Consider the following 20,421-nt stretch of genomic DNA (forward strand, 5'->3'; position numbering starts at 1 on the left):
CCCCCCACCCCTATATCCACCCCCTTACCCCCATGTTTCTAAAAGGCGTATTTAAAATACTCCGGAATATACACACATTTATGCATTATGTTTACGTTCTGAAAGTTTCATTAAGATCGTACGTCTAGAAATTAAATTATTCAACAAAAAAATTCTCAAAATATTGCCAACAAATTATATCTCCTACATTCTTTAAGCTATAGTATCAAAGTTTAAAATATATATTAAGATGCATTTAATGCAATTTCGATTTATGTTAGAGCAGTCTCGACTAGAGCATTTCACTTGTTATTCCCTGAACGCATTGAAAATGGGAAAATTAGGGCTTTGTGAAAAGTATGTAACAGGCAGAAGGAATAATCGTAGACGCCATAAAGTATACATATATACCCCTGTCTGTCAGTCCGTCCGTCCGTATGAGTGCGTCGATCTGAGAAGATATAAGAGCTAGAGAGCTGAAATTTGGAATGCATACTCGTTTATACCATACGCCGAACAAGTTTATCATATTTTTTCTATAACTCACCCGACATTTTTTTTATCGAGAATATTCGATAACTTAATTTCCTTTTTTCATACCCTGAACCCATTGAAAATGGGAAATCAGGGTATAATGTTTTTGTGTAAAAGTATGTAACAGGCAGAAGGAATCATCGCAGACCCCATAAAGTATATATATTCTTGATCAGCACGACGAGCTGAGTCGATATAGCCCTGTCCGTCTGTCCGTCCGTCCGTCCGTCCGTCCGTCCGTCCGTATGAACGCCGAGATCTCAGAAGATATAAGAGCTAGAGAGCTGAAATTTTTTGTGCATACTCGTGTATACCATACGCAGTACGAGTTTGCTTTATTTTTTCGATAACTCATCCGATAACTTTTTTATCGAGAATAATCGAAAAATTGATTTTGTTTTTTGAGCCTCATCGCAATACTAATAGACATAGAGACTTCAGATTTACTGTGTATATATATATGATGAATACAAACATTTTGTAATCAACAGATTTTGGATACCACGCCCCCTTCGCCCCCAATTCGTAAAAAACGTATTTCAAGTACTAGATACTTGTGCTTTGGAATGTACACACATTTTGACCATATAATTACGCCCTGAAAATTTCATTAAGATCGTATGCTTACAAACGAAGTTATTCACCAAGTAAATTCTCATACTGTTGTCTACACTGCAGCGCAGCCCAAGCGCAGTCGCTGCTTACTGCGCAGTTAGCAGAGCGCGGGCGCGTGAGGGTGGATGCATGTAAATGTATGTGTGCGTGCATAAAAGAAGTGCAGAATGATAAGAATATCAGCTTGGAGGGTTCAGGGTATCTCCTAGTCGAGCAGTCTCGACTAGAGTCTTCTTACTTGTTTTAATACTCTTAGACCTGAAGACTTCAGATTTATTGCGTATATATATTTAAGGAATGCGAAGATATTTGTAATTTTTAGAGTTCGGATATCACGACCCATTGCGCTGTTTTCGATGATATATTCGCTTTGAAGGTCAGCCATTCAATAGAATATGTAGATCATATTCTCTATAATAATATATAATAATATATATATATATATATAAATATATTAATGTAACCTTGATAAAATAATATAATGATACATTAATATATTTATTTGTTGCTCTATTTATAAATTGATTTTTTTTACATAATGCATTGATACAATAATGCATTCTTATATTTATATATTGATACAATATTCATTTACATATTCATACATATATTAATATATAGATTGGTATATTAATACAGTGATATACATACTTCTAAATTACTATATTTTGGATAACGCCTTTGATAAAGAAAGGAACTCAGAAATGGTGCTAACCTTTTCTTTTAAGGTGAGTAAAGTAATTAATAAAATTCTAATATCTTTTGAGCGGTATTAAAACTAGTGACCTAAAATATGATATAACACAATACAAAAAGCTATGGCGGATATATCTCCGCCAGTAAGGGGTGTGGCAAAGTTTTATATCTCCAAAAGTTTAAGAGCTATATACTTCAAATTTGAATAGTTGAGTTTTTAGTACCCTCTGTCGAAGGTCCAAAATTAATTGTTATGCCTCTTCAAGAGCATGGCATATCCAAAAACATTTGTAATTTTCACATATTTGGAGAGTAAAAATCCAAGTTTGCAGTCACGTTACCTTCAGTTTGTTCTAAGAAATGGTCAAAAGTGCCCGGTAAGGATGTGGCAAATCGGGAAAATTGTATTTTCTATTCTATATCAATGAGATGTGTATGAGTATTCTGCAGTTGGTAACGCCCGACTGCAACATTTTGACTTGCTTTTTTGATTGAATTATTGTTCTGTTTGGTTGGTTTCGGAAAAAATAAACTAAAATAAATAAAATTAGAAAATAATTATATTATGATATGATTCTTCACCCCACGTTTTATCACTGTATAGTCCATCCTAACCAAAGTTGTTGATTTTCAACAGACTAATACAAAAGATATAGAAATTGTACCATCGTTATACCCGCAAGACGCTATAAGCGTATAAGTTTGCTCATAATAGCTTGAAGCTGAAGTCTTAATATTAGAAATGTACTTAAAAATTCTATATTATGAAACATTTTCTAGTTAGGATAAATAAAAAATGTTAGAATGCTCTGTTCAGGACGTTTCTTATATTAAGACTTTAATATTTGTGTATTTGCAAAAATATTGATAAAGAATTTTAAAGCAAGGAAATATCTGAAATTTATTAAACCTACCTGGTCGATATATATATTCTGACATCATTTACATTTCACTATTAGTCTATTTTTCTAAGTACCGTTGCATTTAACGAAGCGAAAATGAATGCCAAAGTAAAGTGCACACTAATAATTGTAAATTTGCAAAATATTTTGTCTATTATGTTTTGTCAGTTCTTTCTGCTGATAACAAATGCCAGAAGCCAACGGTTTTTGCAGCGGAATAAGTATTTTGACAAGAATGTAATACTAAGAAAACACAAGTAAGAACACTCTAGTCGAGACTACTCGACTAGGAGATACCATGAACCCTCCAATCTAATATTCTGCTCACTCTACACTTCTTTTAGGCACACATATGTATGTATGTACATACACACGCACGTATTAGAACACGCTCTGCTAACTGCGCAGTAAACAGCGACTGCGCTTGGGCTGCGCTGCAGTGTGAACAATATTATGAGAATTTAATTGTTGAATAATTTAATTTCTAGATGTACGATCTTAATGAAGCTTTCAGAACTGAATCATAATGTTCAAGTGTATGTACATTCCAAAGCACAAGTCTCTAGTACTTGAAATACGCCTTTTAGAAACACGAGGGTGAGGGGGTGGATTTAAGATTTTATCATAAGCCGAAATTATATAAAATACACATGAATCTACATATAAAATTTGGAAGCTCTGGCTCTAAAGGTGTAGTAGATATAATTAAATAACTAGCTTTCGATAAGGTTTTTATCGAAAATAGAATATCGGGAGTAGTTATCGATTTTTAGTGATAAACTTGATATGCGCGTGATATACACGGACCTAGGAAAAAAATTTCAAGTCTCTAGCTCTTATATCTCCTGAGATCGACGCGTTTATACATACGGACAGACGGACGGACAGACAAATCGACTCAGCTTGTCGCCCTGATCAAGAATATATATACTTTGTGGGGTCTGCCACGCCTCCTTCTGCCTGTTACATGCATTTCAACAAAACCTATTCGATTCAGAGGTTTATTAGAGACTAAAAATAACATAAGCATATACGCTGCAGCGCAGGTAGCCGAATATGGACTTAAAGCATAACCGAAGAAATGTCCGTTATAATTAACAGAACCTAACATGAGAATAATGTTAGCAAAAGAGATAGACATTCAGCGTTGTTTACATACATAATTTTAACAAAACCATTATACCCTGATTTCCCATTTTCAATGGGCTCAAGGTATAAAAGAAGTATTGACGAACGTTGAAAATTGGACTTAATTGGAAGGCTCACATCGAGGCTAAGACGATTCAGCTAAAGCTTAAAACGGGGACGATGCATTGGCTCATTGGCTCATTGGTTGCAAATCGCAACTCAGCACATCGAACATGATACTGCTATACAAGCTTATACTAAAGCCCGTATGGACATATGGCATTCAAGTGACACGCTGCGCGTGTCACTCCTACGTAAAAACTCTGCACAGATTTCAAAACAAGTTGCTACGTGAATTGGTGGGTGCCTCATCCTATGTCCGGAATCCTGTGATTGGTGGGGACCTAAAGTCCCCTTCAGTCCACAAGAAGGTTCTTAGTTTCGGAGCCGGTCAATTCGACAGACTCTGCAGCCACCTCAACCGGCTGGCGACTGACCTAACAAATGAATACTGTCGTCGCAGGCTAAAAAGACTACACCTTCTGGATTTGCCCTTCAAGCCTGATTCCAACTGGAAAGTTTGGATTGATCTCCACCCACTAAACCCTCCAGCAGATTTTCACTTTGGCTTTTTTAACGCCACGTAAGTATATTAACTTGTCACCAAATTTAATCATTGTCCAAATGGACAGATTTTAAGTACTCTTACACGCTTACGTTTTATAAAAAACATAACATAATAAGAAGAAGTATAATATCTTATAAAGCGTCAAACAGGTGGCTGTCAAACAGGTGCACGGCTTACATCATTTGAAACAATACGTTGACATCCAGTATGCTCTAACCAGAGATAGTTTATTTTGGGATATCACTTTGAATAGTGTAGGGTAGAGGCTTATATACAGCGCGTCAAGTTAGTATATATAGCCATATAGACTTATGTATAATCGGCGAATCGTACATATTGTGGTCCATACTGTGTACTCAGCAAAAAAGACACTGAATAAATGCTGCTCTCGTTCTGGCCCGTCGCAGAAATTTATCAAACGCTCATGATAATGCTCAACGAAGCCATGACGACTGCCGCCGCCTGAACCAGCCAGGTCCGCAAATAGACGAGCGTATGCCTGTGGCGTTTGGTTATATGTCTTTTTGGCTGTGCCCGTGCATAAGCGGACTAGCTAATTATCTTGGGCATTCTACTTGGCCGTTCATGTAGTTCATTGTTCATTTCGATGAGTACGTTGTGTGCATTCTCTGCGAGAAGACGCGAGTTAATCAACGAGAATTCAGTGCAGATATTCGACTTGCCATGCATGCCAAGAAGAAAACGCGAGCACGTAATCGACCCAGAAACAAATGCAATCAAACAAATGAGCTCAACTCGGAGCCCGATGGAGGAGAGATCTGTGTAGGTGCTGGTGCCAATAACGTCTTAGAGCAGTTCCAGTCGGAGCCTGCCAGAGCAGAGCCTGATACCAGAGCCATAGCCCTAATACAAAAGCTTCTTCGCAAGAAACTGCTGGCCAAGGCGGACAACTCGGAGCCGTCAAATCCATCCATTGTGCAGGCAAAGACTTCTTCCCCACTGCGGAAACCTAGCGCAATGGGCAGTAAAAGCGATGATGTAAATGATCTTCTGAAGTGTATTGGAAGCAACTTGCAAAAAGGTTCAAATTCAACCAGCATTGCATCCATACTAAGTGGATATATAGTGTACAGTAGTGCATGTAGGGAATAATATATTATATAATTTCTTCTAGGTTCCACCGAGGCGGCCACCGGAGCCCTTCTTAGCCAACTGGCCGAAATGTTTAGCACGGCGCCCATGACCGATGCCGAATCATCCGATGAGGAGGCCGAATACGTGGAGTACATATACAGGCCACGCCAATATTTTATGACATCATTGTGCAACGTAAGTGCATCCATTCCCCAGCAGCTCGGCCGACTGAAATAAAATCATCGACCTTCACAGCATTGCAAATTGGATCTGTGCGGGCGCCAGGCGATTCCATGCAAAGACTGTGCAATGGTTTATTACTGCACCGTCCTGCACATGCGGGACGATCAGGAGCACCGCCAGCTATGCTGCGGCCTGCGCCAAGTAGTAGAGCGACAGGGCCATGACATTTTCTACAAGTGTGGAGACTTCAGTGCCGAGCAGTTCCGATCGTACCGCATCGTGTGCATACGTCAAGTGGAGCAGGCGATCAACCGATCATTAACCCCCACGGAACAGGAAGTATTGCTCTTTCCGTTCATCTGTGGCCATGCAAAGTGCCGGGAGCACAAATTTAAAAGGCTAGCCGCATGCGCGCAGTGCGGCGAGGTTGCCTTTTGCAAGGACAAGCAGGATCATCTGAGCGTCGGCCATGCCGAGTGGTGCAGCGCCTACAAGCTGTTTAAAGCATTTGTGATGTTTCAGGCAAAGTTTGGACGCGTGGAGCCTCCTTTGCCCGACAAGGTGCTGCGGGAGGCGCCTAGCTTCTGCTCAGACACCAGGCAAATACTAAAAAAGCTAAATTGCAGTAAGTGAATGAACGTACTTTTTGAAATCCTAGAAATTCAATGCTTCATTCTCTAGATGTGGTTGACGGGTGCGAATTTGCGGCGTTGACACAAGTATCCACTGGACCGCTGACAGCATTTTTTGCTCTTAAGATTTGCGGACTTCTGGGAGCCAAGCAGCTTACAATACATCTCATCGGAGCTGAAATGGAGTTCGAAGTGGACGTATTTCAGAAATGGGAGATTTTCCTGCTGCACACTTTACCAGCACTTAAAACCTTGCATATCGTATTCATTGGACCAGAACTTAATCCTAATAATATATCATTCGATCAATTATCTACGATTAGGTTGAGTGCATTTGACTTCAATGCAAACGAAATGTTCATCCTCTTTTTTGATTTCAGATGCTGTCGTTTATGTCGAAAATCAGAACGCACCATACAATACCATTTTGAAAATCGTCTTTATCATGACTATTACTCGGAGCCTGATTTTTTAAAGCCGGACTTAGGTAATCAGTGGAAGACTACAGTTATCTTGATTGCTTATACTTTATGTATTTGTAGTTAGTATTTTAGTGTTTTACGTAAGGTTGAGGTTATTTAGAACTAAAGTAATAAGTATTTATGCATATGAGATATTTATAATTCTGAGCTTTGTTAATTTACAGTCTGTTTCTTCAATCCGGGCCTATATCGGGCTACAGGCTACGCCTTGGAAGACACCTGGCCTGAAACTATTCGGGCGACGTTGAATATAAAATGCCCTATTGTCGTCACATCATATACTAAGTACGAAGCGCCACTAGATTTGAGTCAGTTTCTAAATCAATCTAATCGCCACTTAACAGTGGTACTTCCGCCTACTACAAATCCCTTTTGTTCGGAGAAGCCGGAACGGAATTTTATATCGGACGATGATTCGCCTTTTATGTTCAAAAACTATCAGTGTTTCGTTGTTGAGTAGGTTCGTACGTTACTCTTGTTGTTTATCTATCTGAATAAAAGTACTCTTTATCGATTTTAAAGTAACTAGCTCTGTACATTGTGATGGATTTCTGTTTGATTTGAGTTAACTTTCTGTACGTACATACATCGACAGCAAGTGCGAGATACTGTTTCAAATTTTTGTTTTATGTGTCAAGCCAGTTAAAAGTAAAAAATTAAAAAAAAAGGTATGTTTTCACTCACTATTTACGATTGTTAAAAAAATTGCGAATTTTTGTGCCGTAAAATATTATTGGTAAACTTTGATACTTCTGTTTAAAATTGTATCTAAAATCATCTTTTTGCCTAACTCTGCAGAGCAAAGGCTCATGAATTATTTCATATCTGTAACTTATGCTGCATATGAATAATCGAGGAATTCATGTTTAATTATTTGTAAGTTAGGCAATTGTGTTGTTTTTAAAATTTAACCGTTTTATCAAACTCACCACATCATACGTAAATTTATAAATTGGCTTTGGCAATACTCTGAATCGGCTTACCACCACACTTCATCGTCTGATCACGAAAACTTATCGAAAACGTATCGGATGATTGAAAATTATAAGAGGAAGATAACGCGCAAATATAGAAAAGAAAAGTAGAATTTTAAACCCAAATATGACTGAGTGGGATTTTAAGGAGCTACGTGCTAAGCTGGACGTTATGGGCTTCACCCAAACATTACCAGTACTAGCAATTCCGCTGGTTGGAGCCATTTTTGGCGATCTAGTAAAAACCACGGAATGCCTCCGTGATACAAAAAAACAAGTTGTTGAGCTATTAGAGGTAGCTAATTGCAACGTTCTAATATGTGCATTCTTGAAAAATTTAGCTTTTTTTTCTTTATAGGAAAAAGCATGCTGGGAATTGGGAGTTGAGCCCTATAAATGTGACAATACGCGTTTACTGGCCGAGTGCAATGAGTTGCACTTGAAGATTCTTGAGGAGCGAGAAGGCTACGAACTTCGGCTTTGTGGTATGTAATTGAAGTAGCGTTACTTTGCGTACATATAAAAAAAATTCCCGCAGAGGCTGAGAGGCGAATACGCAATCTGCAGACTGACAGTGATCATTTGCAGAGCCATAATGCCCAACTCCAAGCTCAACTGGATACGTTCCTGTCAAAGCAAATAATCAATGCATCATCTGGTAAACGAACGCCAACTGAAGTGAAGAGTATGTATATGTAAAAATATATAAAGAGTATGTTACTGAATATAAGTTTATTCCATTAAAGAAAGAAAGCCATTTATTACAACCGTACGCTCAGGAGAAGTGCTGCCTCCTTCGAATGCTACAGCAACGATTCCTTCATTAAAATGTACAAAGTGTAATGCCGGAGTGATTCAAAGGTGTGCAGTTAGCTCTAAGGAAGGCGTTACCGCCCCGTCAGAAGAGGTGACCAGACTCGAAAACGAGCTAGCGAGTGCCGGGGAGCAACTAGAGTTTTTTAAACGGAAAGTGGAGTCGCGGAACCGGGAGATTCGACGATTGAATGGTTTGCTCTCAGGCGGCCGTCCGCCCGCAGTGCTAGCAAAGGAATGCTGCTACAAGGAAGTCGGCGCACTCTCAGAAGACATTGACCTCCTACAGCGCGAAAAGACGGAGCTGATGACGCAGGTTAGCGAGTATCAAGATAAGATGCACGATGCTATGCAGCGTGCGTTGCGTCTGGAGGAGGAAAAACAAAGACTGCAAACGAATCTGTGCGAGTTAAAGGAAGCTGCCTTGCAAGTAGAGGACCAAGCCAATTCTGAAATTGATGCGAAAGAAGCGGAGCTAAGGCAGCTTCAAATTGAGCTAGAGAAACTGCAGAAGCGTAACGATAAAAGATCCAAAGGACGACAAGCTGCCGGATACGATAAATCAACACTCCATGATGACAAACATATGCTCAATGAGAAGATTAATGTGTTGACGCGCCGTGAGGAAGAGCTACAAATAGTTATTGAAAAGCTTAAAAAGAAGCTACACAAAGTGGAGAGCAAAATGTCAGCTACGCAAAAAGAGCTGCAAGAACAGGTACAACAAAACAGTGTGACACTGGACGAGGAGAAAATTCGACTTAAGTCAGAGCGAGACTTCTTCCAGAAAGAGTATCTACGGCTCATGGGCAAATCTGGCTCGGACTCCGAGATTGCATTTTTACACGCTCAAATCAAATCAAAGGACGAGGAGCTACATGTCTTGCGCTCTGAGCTTTGCATGCTGTCAACGGCAAAGCTGCAGCTATCACCTCGAAAAAGTGAAAACATATCGCCACCCACGGTTAGCAGCACATATAGCCCTAGTAATCGCAGTGACTGCGTTCAGGCTGCGATTGCTCGGGTTGAGCGCGAGCGCGATTGTGCGCGTGTTGAGCTCGAGCGTATGCGTTGCGAGCGAGACACGCTGCGGGAGAAACAGTTGAGCAGCGTGCAACTTCACGCTGAGGAATTGCAGACGCTGCGCGTTCGTAATGAGGACTTGCAGAATCGCATACGCCAACTAGAGCGAGAGTATCGCGAGGTAAACTCGGCCCGCATTCCCACTGAAACACAAAATGCTCTCTTGAAAGAAGACGTAGCTGAGCTGAAAAAGCGGTTATCGGAGCTGCAGACCGATACAGAGAATTTGAGAAGGGAGAACGGGCAAATAACGTAAATGCTATGATTGTATTGAATTAATCTCTATGAAGTTTCAATTGTTGTATCTTTAATAGTTTGATAAACGAACAAAATGAACGCATTATAGCCGAATATCGAAGTAAGCTTATGCTAGCAGAGCGCCAAGTGCACAAGGCAGATGTGCGTGTCAGCACATTGGATTCTAGTCGCGAATCGAATCGCAATGAGGCGAATCAATTGCGTACCGAGATGGCCTCATTACGTCAGACTTATATTACCCTTGAACATGAGAAGGATTCACTAGTGGTAATGTGGATTGTGTATATTCAGTTTTTCTTAATTTAATGCATCATCTATTCATAGAACCAATTGGATAATAAAACTGAGAAGCTCTTCAAATTAGAGGTCGAGCTCAAAGATTGTAAGGATAAACGAAACGCACTGGAGCAAACGGTTAGAGAACTGGAGTCTAAAGTTAAGTATGTAATCAAAGACACATTAATTTAAGCAATGAAATCGGTCATAGTCGATTTCCGTGCCATACGTGGATTTACTTATAATATTTATTCATTTATTCATATACATATCTATAGTTCACTTAAACACTTATACAGTTGGGGTAATACATTCATGGCACAATCTCCCACCCTGGCGCCTTTTAAAGTCAAACTCTGTCCGCGAACGTTAGCCAAATATATCTAAGAACCACCTAAAAGGAAATGAAACGATTAAATCGAGAGATCTATTGTGAAACAGTACCGTAGGTCGTCCAGTAAAACAGATAATTAAAGACAAACAACAGGAAATTAACGCAAACCCATAGGCAGAGGATAGGTTAAGGGATTTCTGGCGCTGGGGTTTGAAGTGGGTGATTCAGTGAGGAAATTCGAGTTTCGACGCTCGATGGTTAAATACCTCGCTAGGCTTACGCTGGGTGCACTGCAGCTGTGCGTTCCGCCGTGATCTCTCTCGGTCGGCGTATAGCCTGGTCGGCACACACACTTGGCTCTGCTGGCATAGCCAAAGAGCGCAGTGCCATTGGTTGTTTGTGTTTTCAGCGGCTCCAGCCATTGGCCGGCGCCGCAAGGTCCTCGCGTGTAAAGCTTGTGGCACTGGCCACCTATTTCAACCATTCCGGGCGTCGCCTCGCAAAAGCTCTTCTCCTGATCACTGCTGGTTGAACACTGCTGGTCGAAGTTTGTAATGACGCCCGCACAACCGCAAATGCCGTTGTAAGAGATTCCATCTATAGATGGCCTTGCCGTAAAATCAAAGACTACCACTTGGTGCAGAGAGCACGGTCCCTGAGAACCGATCCTATAGCATGAGTCTTCCGCAGGGAAGTAGAGCCTATTTTTGCCGCAGAAATTGCGTACACACGAGGTTTGATTAACCAGAAACTCGTTGGCCTCACAAGGTCCGCGTGTGTATAGGCGATAGCACAGGCCGTCGGTCCATGGCACATATCCATCCTTGCACATGCACTCGGCATGGGGTACGACCTGCGAGTTCGGCCCTTGACTTGTCTCAATATCATCGGGTATGCGGAAGACATGGCCAGGAGGACAAGGACCTGGAGTGTCTAGAATAAATGTCGACATGAATTTATAGCATTTTGAACTTATTTTGTGTCGAAGCCCTACCAAGCTCGAAGCACATCTGATGTGGCGCGTGATAGTGGGGCAGATGTCGCTGGCAGTCACAGCGGCCGCCAGGCAGGAATAGGTGACCGGGCGTTGAGCAGGGTCCTATAGTGTAGTGTTCGTAGCAGGATTCCTCTAACGCATAATAGTATGGTTGCAGCTCCCCTCGCTGTTCACAGCGGCACTCGGCCAAGCCGTCATCGTTGCGTGCCAGCAGCTTTCCCCGAGTGCACGGACCCTTCGAGTATTTAGGGTAACATTTGCCGTCTTTTGGCCAGAACAGCATCCCATCCTCGCAATGAAGTGGGCGCTTACAGCTGCCCCAGCGATTGCCAGCTCTGAAACAGCATAATGTATGGAGGAGCGATCAAGTCGGAATCAAATGGCTTACCTCTTCGCTTGTTCTGGAACAGGTTGGAAGTACTCGCCGTGCGGACAGGGTCCGCGTTCATAGAGTTTGTGGCAAGCATCGGTGAGCGCACTTAGCGCCGTGCCCGGTGGGCAGCGACACTCGGCCGCGGGAACATTTTTCCTCTTAGCGCTTGTTGCCGTCGGACTGAGCTCCATAGTGTCCGGACAAGGATAGCCAAGCGTGAAGATCTTAAAGCATTTCTTTAGCGGCGTCCAGTAGAGAAGCTGCCAGCCGCCGGCCATGCTAGCGCATGGATTCTTTGCCGGGTCACTCCAGGGCGGGGGCACAATGCCGCCCAGTGCTTGGTGTTGTGTCAGGAGAAGCAGCAAATAGGTGAATATGCTGCTGCTTGCCTGCAGGGCTGCCCAGTAGACCAACAGCTTCCGGCGCTTCATTCGCATCGTATGCGGCTGTAATTGTCAATAATGATGAACTGGATTCAATTTGCCTATGTCACTTTTACTCTCAATGCTTTGGCTAGAGCCTATTCAAAGCGGCTTTGATCGCTCATTAAACCGCATGATTGATAAGTTTTCTATTGTGTGAGTTGGTGAATGGCCTAAAGCCATTAATTAAATGCTTTTTACTGCGCTTCGCAGGAGGCACGGGCAGGGGCAGAATGCTTGAAGCACTGAGACGCGGCCCTCCCAAATATAAAAGGCAAAACATTTGTTTGGATATGAGCTTTTAGCAGGTCCAAATTAAATTAGCCAACTCGCAGGCCGATGTGTTGTGTAGCAATATTGTTGATTCCGCGGCTTACAAAAATAACAAACTAAAAAAAAATTAAGCAAAAATAAAGCAAAACCAGTATGTGGTCGTGCGCTGTTAACCATGACCTAAATACTCATTTATCTTGACTTCTTTCTTCCATTTCCCCTTTCCCAGCCCTTGTTGCTCTGGTCAGTCGGCAGAAAAATTCTGTTGGCCAACGAGTGCCTAAAAGCGAAGCCGCATTTACATAATCGTCGTGCTTTGAAAACCTGCATGTGGTTTGTGACGAAACAAGTGGCAGAAGCAGCCAGTCAAGCGGCGCTGGGAAAACGGGCAATACTTTGCACTAATTCCCTAATTTTTTCCAACGGCTGCTTGCCCCGGGGCTGGGCTCTGCCGCGAATAAGCAACAAACAACACATCAAACGCGAACAGGCAACAACCAACAGACAACCGACATCAGCCAACACACAACAGCTGCAGCCTGAGCTATAAATAATGCATTAGGCTAACCACAGCTTGCGCTGCTTTGAGTTGTGTTGGGTTTCTGTCGTAACAGCTAACAGCAACAGGTTTCCTAATGCCGCAAATCAGTGTATTCTCTTTTATTTGGTCAACAAGAACACCGAGGCTGAACACTGAACACTGAACAATGGCAATTTCAGCCTGAACATCAATTATACTTAGATTTGTATGTATGTAGAGTCAAGATCTTTTGCATGTGTGTGTGTGTGTCTTGTTTGAAGCTCGTAAACAATTCTTGCTAATTTTCAGCATAGACTTCCTAACACGTATGCTCACCTTGGGTCTCGGATTTGTGTTTGATATGATATATATATATGATATATATCCGCCCCAAGCACTCGAATCCCGCGAGATCCCGCTCTGACACAAGCTGCAGTGGCGATTTTCGATTTGACTCCGATTTTGATTCGAAACCCAATGTCAATTCACACATGTAGCAGATCGGCGCGCAACGTAAAACCCGACCCGACACTTAACGCGACGCGACCATTCGCCTGCGCAGGTAACAGACGTCTGAGCGCCGCTTCGATGCGGCCAGCGCTAAGTCTGCGACAGGTAAACATACTATGCGTTGCTCTCTTACTATAACGCTCTCTTTGCGCCGCTTTGCTCTTGGTACTCGCTCTGCACTTAACAGAATTGGACATACAAATCTACGCTTCTTCTCTTAGGCAAACAAGATTTGTAAGATGGTTTTCAATCCTTCATATGTTCGCCGTCGTGGGAGTTCAGTCTTATGCTTAGTTCGTCAAATGCAAATGACTTCTGCCAGGCAATGCTGATTGGCATCGATGGTCGTCAGGTGTGTCTCTGGCTTTGGCTGGGGCTGGGGTTGGGGCTGGTCAGAAGCAAACCGGCTTGCAGGGTCGCGCGTTGTTCTTGAGTTTGAATTCGAATTGCGGATATGTGCGGACGTGCGTAGCTTCTAAATACGTGGTCCGCTCTTTCAATGGATAGCAAAGAGTGAGCACATAACATAAGCTAATCGGAGGTGGGTTAACCTACGTCTGTGCATAAGTCGGCTCTTTGCTGAGGTATTCCGGTTCGACCCTGTGACGGTAGCGACACCTCAATTGGCCGCCAACGCAACGTCTGTTTGTTTCTAGAGCTGATGTAAGCTAATTTTTCCCGAACACACACAAAAAGTATCTAAGAGCCAGCGGCTCTCTAAAGCCAACACTCGAATTGAAATCTGATTACAGCAATCTGACCGCAAGAACACGACAACGTGACTCGGAGTTGAATGAGACGTCGGCGGAAAGCAAAACACTGCGGCAGCAGATTGCGGCACTAAAAGTCAGTCGCGACGAAGCGATTGCGGAAAACGGGTGCGTATAAATAAATAATATTGGCCAATGCTCTGCTTCATAAGACATTAGTCTTACTGGTCCGCCAACCAAACTTTGCTAAACTTGTATTGGGTCCGACAATTAGCTAGTTTTTTGTGACTGTTTTCATTGTACTAAATGTGATTTGTTTGTGACTCAGCAGACGCCTCACGGACAAATTGAGTAATGCCCTGGCAGAAACGAGGACGCTGCAAAATAAGCTCAGTGAGTCGGAGCAGCAGGTGGCTAATATGAAACAGAAGCTATCTAAATATGTCCAGGAGGTGAAAAGAGCCGAAGATTTGCTTCTGGAAAAGGTATATTGCTCGACAATATGGTTTAATTAGTTCGTAAGGTAGAACGTGAATTGAACTTCGTGTTAACGTGCTAGGTACACTTTATCTTAAAGGAAAAGGAGCGCGAGGAATTGCTAGACTGCTATCACAACTTGACACAGGACCAAGTTCTCTTGGAGGGCAACAATCACAGCCTGGAGGTTGAGGCGAATGAATTCAAGTGAGTAGCTGATAAATATGAAGGTTCATTAGATTTACTAAACTCAAATCCTATGTGGAAAGGCGGCAAATCTGCGAACTGGAGTTTGAAGTACATTCACTCAAGGAGCAGCTGCATTGCCGACAGTGCACAATTGATGAGCTGGAGATGCAACTAACTGCCGCTCGTACTCGAATACGGTGCTTAGAGAGCAACGCGCGAGAGCAGAAAATAGAACTGGAGGTGCGAAAGGAGCTATGTGATAAACTGGATATAGAAAAAGAGAAGTTAAATGCCGAGCTCAACGAATTAAATGAAATTCGCAATAAGGTAAGCTGATGTGTGTTGGAGGTTGGCTACAATTATAATTTTCATATTTATTTAGTAATTTAGTAAAACTAACAAAACTCTAATTACAGCTGGATAAAGAGTGCGAAAAACTGCGTGCCGAATTACAGCAAAAGTCTGAATTAAATCATATAAACACTGAGACTAGAGAGCAACTGTTGGATCGCATCCGCGGCGAGCGGCAGCGCCAAGATGAGGCAGAGGTAACCACGAACTGCGAGATGGAGCGACTGCGGCAGTTACATGCAAAGACACTGGTATTTATATACTTAATCGAAAAGCCTAATTACATTTTTAGTAAGCATTTTGTTTGACTCATTGAAAACAGACAGAGCTTCAAGAAGAGCGGGATCGTTGTCACAAACAGGAACGGCTTGCTAATGAGTACGAGCAGCAGGTTCGGGAATTACGCAAGAATTTGACTGAGGATCGCTTCTGTCAGGCGCGCACAAGGGAAATCACCCCCAGGGTTCAAGAAGAACCGATGTAAAATTGTATTGGTTATTATTTCATCTTTGTAGTTGACAAATTTTTTACGTTTCAGTGTGTCATTAATGAATTTACAACACGACCCTAACGACTAATGTAATGATTTCAATATCTAAAACTGAATAATTAAGAATTAGTATCGATTATCAATCGATTCTTTATAGGATATCGGATGATAATGTTAAGCTTTATGTGTCATAATAACAATGTTTAGGCGATACCAAAATATGCATTTGATAACTAGACTAAATTCAAAACAAATACAAAATTCCAATTTAACTTTCATGATTTCATAAATTGAATGTGGAGAGCCAAACGTCCTCAGTTCACTTAAATCAGATATTTGTTCGCCTACACTTGGCAACCAGCTTGAGGTATTTATTGTACATACAGGGACATCCAGTAAAGGGCGGTATATAATCGCGATTGCTGTCATTGAGGGTTGAACACTCGTCCTCATAGTTGGACTCGTTGCATGTAAACTCTGTGTTTGTTGATCCTGAAAACGGCCCATATTATACTTGGATTTCATTGCATGTTTCGTACTTACTGTGGGAATCTAATTGATCATCGTCTGTATCATCGTTATCATCATCCGGCTTTTGAGCACCCGCTGTGTCACGTTCAATGGATAGCTTGGACAATCGCTCCCAATCGACGGCGCTACGGTTGCCATGTCCGCTTTCATCTCGAAACGTCACTGAACGCCTACGCTTTTCCCGAACACATTGTTCTGTGCAAAAGGAATTTCCATTTTGACTCATCGAGGGTCCGCATGGCTCCTCGCAGAGGTCGAAGGGTTGAGGACGTTGCTCTGTCTTAGCTAAGTTGTGGACAATAGGCAGATATTTATGGCGTTTTTTAACGGCGCCGTTATAATTGATAGCATTTTTAGTACTTTCAAAAGTATTGTCATCCTGTGGGGCCTGATTATTTGGTTCCGTATATTGTGGCAAACTCTGATAATCGGAACGAATTGAGACAGTCGGAAAGTTGTTCTGGCCTGGTTCTAGGTCTATGTAGTTGCCGTCACTATGATTTGGGGTTGCGGGTAAGGCTTTTTCTTTAGTAGATGGGTTATTTTCCAATTTATTAGTGTGAGTGTCGACACGTTTGTGCTGGATCATTGCCTTGTAATTCTCGATCATTCTTCGGTTTCCCTCTTTTCTTCTTAATGTGTGCCAAGGAATAAAATTTCTACCTGAGCTTACTGATGTGATTATCTGCAACTTGTCAATCTTAGATGCATGTCTTGCTGAGCAACTGGTACGACCCTTTTGTTGTTTATTTCCATGAGCTTTCTGCTTCTTATGGGATATGGCTCATAAGAATATGAAACACTTTTTTGTAGCATTAGTATACCTACCGTATCATATTTACTGAAAGTTGTATCTTCTCGAAAAGTTGACGCTTTTTCCCTCTGGTTCGCGTTTATTTTTCCCCACTCCGCACCGTCTCGAATATCGGTTTGGGTTTCCTGTACTTGGGATTGTGATGGCCTAGGGTTTCTGGGGGACGTTTGGCTAGATTGGTTGCTTATTAAGGTTGTTAATAGCTGCGGATGATTCAATTGAATATCCGCTTGGGCTTCTTTGGTCCGGTGAAGCTGAGACCTGTCGCTCAAGACTGCGCGATCAATCGTTATTTGATTTTTAGAGGATGCTTGGCAAGATTGGCTAGTGATGTGATGCTGTGATGTGGAATTGGATGGTAGATTCAATTGATTATCCGTTTGAGTTTCTTCCATGGGAGATCTGTCGCTCATGACCGGCTTGGCAGGTGGCCAAATCAAACGAACGTTCTTGTCATGCGAATCGGGAAAACCGGGTGCAGAAAATTCATGTATTATTGGCGATAGCATCATTGGAGCATTACTTCGTTTAACGGACAGATTCTTAAGCATATGACTTTTACTTTGGTCAATATTGTTTTGAGCTATTAGCTGCACGTTTCCAATTGCATTTGTTGCGTGTTTTACTAATGGTGCTTGATTAACACCGTCCTCAGCTCTCTCCGGCGGGATTAGGTTAGTAACTGTATTCGGATGCGGATTTGTAGAAGGATCAATTTCTTTAACATATGATGCAGACAATCTAGCATCATTTCCATTTTCTACTGGTAACCTTGTGTATGTGGGGCAAGTTTCAAGCTCCGAATTGTTTTGGCTTGAATCTTTGTTGGCAGTTTTCTTATGTTCCGTCTTGTACATCTCCATATATTCACGGTGCATGCGCAACTTCTCAGCATTTATATCGGCGACTTCCCTAGGTTTCTTTTTCACTGACCCGTATATTTTAACGGTCATTTTGTCTTTAGCTATTCCACTTTCGTTCAACTCAGGTCTCTGCTGCCTAAAAGGAAGTTTCATTATTTTATCTGAGCTCTTAGGGGGGCTTTCGCTTTTCCCCTTTTCTTTCCCACCTGCCTGTATGGGCTGTTTTGGTGTAAATTGGAATTTAGATAGTGGAATTTCTTTAGTATTTACAGCACGAGTTACAGTGGCTACGGGATCTGGATACCAGTTGCTACAAAAATCCGACGTATTTAAATCCGTTGTACGCTTACAAAAGGGATTTCTGGGACAGTTGCATGTGTACATTTCGCAGCCATTCCTTTGTGGAACTAGCATGTCTAGCTTTTGGTAAAGTGCCCCAACTGGATACTGATAGCACGGGTTGGATGAATACGGCATGGGCACAGCTATAGCTCTCGACATACAAGTTATACAACTAGCATTGCTAAGATAGCATTGTCGACAGTCTGACATGCGTATGGGACATGCAGTTCCCTGGTGACAGTAGTCCCTTTGGTAGATTGAGTATGCTCCTGGTCGTGTATCGCAGCATCCATTGTTGCAACCACCGCACATGCGTGCAATGGTCTCATCGGGTGATTCAACTTGTGCACTATCAGCGCCTGGCTCTGGCTTTAAGTGGGGCTCGACGCTGCTGCTCGACTGTGGCGAGGATACTATGCGCATGGTGCGGAGACACGGGGCTTTATTTAGAGTCTTTGGGGATCCGATTTCCAAGTTGACCACCTCTTGCCATTTGGCTGCTATTGAACTATCGGGAAAGTTGAGCCCCTCGTACTTTCCAGTTAATATGTGAGCAGTTCTTTCAGGATTTCCCTTAGTGTCTTTTAAAAACGACTTACGGAAGTTCTTTAGTTTTCCTATTTCACTTTCAATCTTTTTGTGCAATGCATCCACCTGCACACTGGTCGATATTATCTTGTTATCCTTGCTGGAAGATGAGGTCCGTCGAGATTTCTCTGCATGATCGCGTCCAAAGAGTTCGCGAACCTGGGTTTGTGTATTCTTAATATACATATCGCCGCGACCCTCAATAGAAATGCGTTGTTTTCTCTCTAGTACAAACCCTTTACCTAAGAATTTATGGTTGACTTTGAGTTCGAAAATATAGTTAGGGCATCTCGATATTAGAACATACCCAACCCTTTTTGTTTGGTATCATTTTTTACGTCCATAACGGTTTCTGTAAACATGAGATATAATACAAATAATTGTATAAATATAAGTATAATTTTTGTTGTGTTTTCAAATTGTGAAATATAACGATGATCAAAAGTTAGTAAATTTTGAAATTTGTATATGTCTAACCTGCCTTGTCGGATCGATCGACCTTAATAGTTGACGTTGCCAATGCTCAACATAGCTTGCTAACTGAGAAGTAAATCTTGAGCAAAAGAACGGAACTCTTATCGTATGATATTATAAACTTCAAAAAGCTCCAACATATTGTTTGAAAAGAACGAATATAACGAGGAATTCAAGTTTTCATTTGATTGTTGCTAGAATTTTTTGACGTCTTAGAAACGTCGAATATTTGCTGTCATGAGTGCGTTAGATACGACACAAACCATTTTCAATTTTCTTGTGCAGAGGTAGAAACTTGCTAAGTGCTTTCTTATTTGATTTTCAAATACCATAGATGGCGCTTTAGTCTCGACAAATACTATTATTTCCATATACGTTATTGCACTGCTTGACGTACTTTTTCGACCATCCAAAGAGTTGAAGCATCTCGGATATACTAAATTAACCAATATCATAAAATTTTAATTGTAAAACCGAATATCAAATAAATTAATTATTTATGTTTTTTATGTTGGCTGCAAGCAGTCATTTGCAACAGTTAATTCAGTCACTCGTTGATTTAATCTGATTTGATCTGATGGTACTTCCACATACAAATATTTTGATAATTCGACATTTATTATTAGACAAGTTGTAATCTAATATATTTTTAAATTTATTTCTAAATAGTGTACTGAATAGTTTAAAAAATGTAGTTTGAATGTGCCTCTATTATTGGAGAATACCACTAAAGCTTTTACTTAATCAATTATTGTTCAATAGGTAGAATTGAAATAAAAGGAAGCAGAGCTAGCCTAATTAAGGTTTTATGAAAATATTGGTTTCAAAGGTAAGGCAGTGGTATAATATGTTAATCACACTCGAAAAAGGCAGAGTCTATAGGTT

General features: G+C 41.5%; 4 protein-coding genes and 1 long non-coding RNA gene across 9 annotated transcripts in view; 2 read left to right on the forward strand and 3 right to left on the reverse strand.

The window, feature by feature from the left end:
- Nucleotides 1-3,455: 3,455 nt before the first annotated feature.
- Nucleotides 3,456-20,421, reverse strand: part of LOC149091547 (uncharacterized) — an 83,070-nt gene continuing 66,104 nt past the window's right edge. The window contains exon 2 of the long non-coding RNA XR_016196876.1: nucleotides 3,456-3,553. This is a non-coding gene — a long non-coding RNA (uncharacterized LOC149091547). The remainder of the gene's footprint in view (nucleotides 3,554-20,421) is intronic.
- On the forward strand, nucleotides 4,854-7,395 carry LOC108650923 (uncharacterized). Its single transcript, XM_018100261.3, has 6 exons — nucleotides 4,854-5,524; nucleotides 5,618-5,772; nucleotides 5,833-6,385; nucleotides 6,442-6,715; nucleotides 6,773-6,879; nucleotides 7,039-7,395. Exons 1-6 carry the CDS (start codon nucleotides 5,167-5,169, stop codon nucleotides 7,332-7,334), a joined length of 1,743 nt encoding a protein of 580 aa, XP_017955750.1. The 5' UTR covers nucleotides 4,854-5,166; the 3' UTR covers nucleotides 7,335-7,395.
- On the forward strand, nucleotides 7,710-15,962 carry Cep135 (Centrosomal protein 135kDa). 2 transcript variants are annotated; one of them, XM_018100250.3, is made up of 12 exons: nucleotides 7,710-8,143; nucleotides 8,207-8,333; nucleotides 8,387-8,533; nucleotides 8,595-9,996; nucleotides 10,059-10,269; nucleotides 10,327-10,442; nucleotides 14,460-14,585; nucleotides 14,749-14,902; nucleotides 14,977-15,101; nucleotides 15,164-15,410; nucleotides 15,500-15,685; nucleotides 15,757-15,962. In XM_018100250.3, exons 1-12 carry the CDS (start codon nucleotides 7,976-7,978, stop codon nucleotides 15,916-15,918), a joined length of 3,171 nt encoding a protein of 1,056 aa, XP_017955739.1. In that variant the 5' UTR covers nucleotides 7,710-7,975; the 3' UTR covers nucleotides 15,919-15,962. The 2 variants fall into 2 exon arrangements, with proteins under 2 accessions (XP_017955739.1, XP_017955741.1); XM_018100252.3 differs by having other exon boundaries at nucleotides 7,712-8,143; nucleotides 14,995-15,101.
- LOC108650925 (uncharacterized) lies at nucleotides 8,444-13,852 on the reverse strand. 3 transcript variants are annotated; one of them, XM_089258897.1, is made up of 4 exons: nucleotides 13,534-13,852; nucleotides 11,998-12,428; nucleotides 11,607-11,944; nucleotides 8,444-11,545 (listed from the first exon to the last, which is right to left on the reverse strand). In XM_089258897.1, exons 2-4 carry the CDS (start codon nucleotides 12,417-12,419, stop codon nucleotides 10,770-10,772), a joined length of 1,536 nt encoding a protein of 511 aa, XP_089115023.1. In that variant the 5' UTR covers nucleotides 12,420-12,428; nucleotides 13,534-13,852; the 3' UTR covers nucleotides 8,444-10,769. The 3 variants fall into 3 exon arrangements, with proteins under 3 accessions (XP_089115023.1, XP_017955754.3, XP_017955753.3); XM_018100265.3 differs by lacking the exon at nucleotides 13,534-13,852 and having other exon boundaries at nucleotides 8,444-10,672; nucleotides 10,879-11,545; nucleotides 11,998-12,793; XM_018100264.3 differs by lacking the exon at nucleotides 13,534-13,852 and having other exon boundaries at nucleotides 11,998-12,793.
- Nucleotides 16,131-19,526, reverse strand: LOC108650935 (uncharacterized). 2 transcript variants are annotated; one of them, XM_018100276.2, is made up of 5 exons: nucleotides 19,370-19,526; nucleotides 17,284-19,304; nucleotides 16,816-17,218; nucleotides 16,468-16,740; nucleotides 16,131-16,416 (listed from the first exon to the last, which is right to left on the reverse strand). In XM_018100276.2, exons 1-5 carry the CDS (start codon nucleotides 19,422-19,424, stop codon nucleotides 16,253-16,255), a joined length of 2,916 nt encoding a protein of 971 aa, XP_017955765.2. In that variant the 5' UTR covers nucleotides 19,425-19,526; the 3' UTR covers nucleotides 16,131-16,252. The 2 variants fall into 2 exon arrangements, with proteins under 2 accessions (XP_017955765.2, XP_089115022.1); XM_089258896.1 differs by having other exon boundaries at nucleotides 16,816-17,224.

This window comes from Drosophila navojoa, chromosome 4 (assembly GCF_054131105.1).
Source record: "Drosophila navojoa isolate 15081-1374.11 chromosome 4, UAZ_NAV_1.0, whole genome shotgun sequence".
Classification (NCBI taxonomy): Eukaryota; Metazoa; Arthropoda; class Insecta; order Diptera; family Drosophilidae; genus Drosophila; species Drosophila navojoa.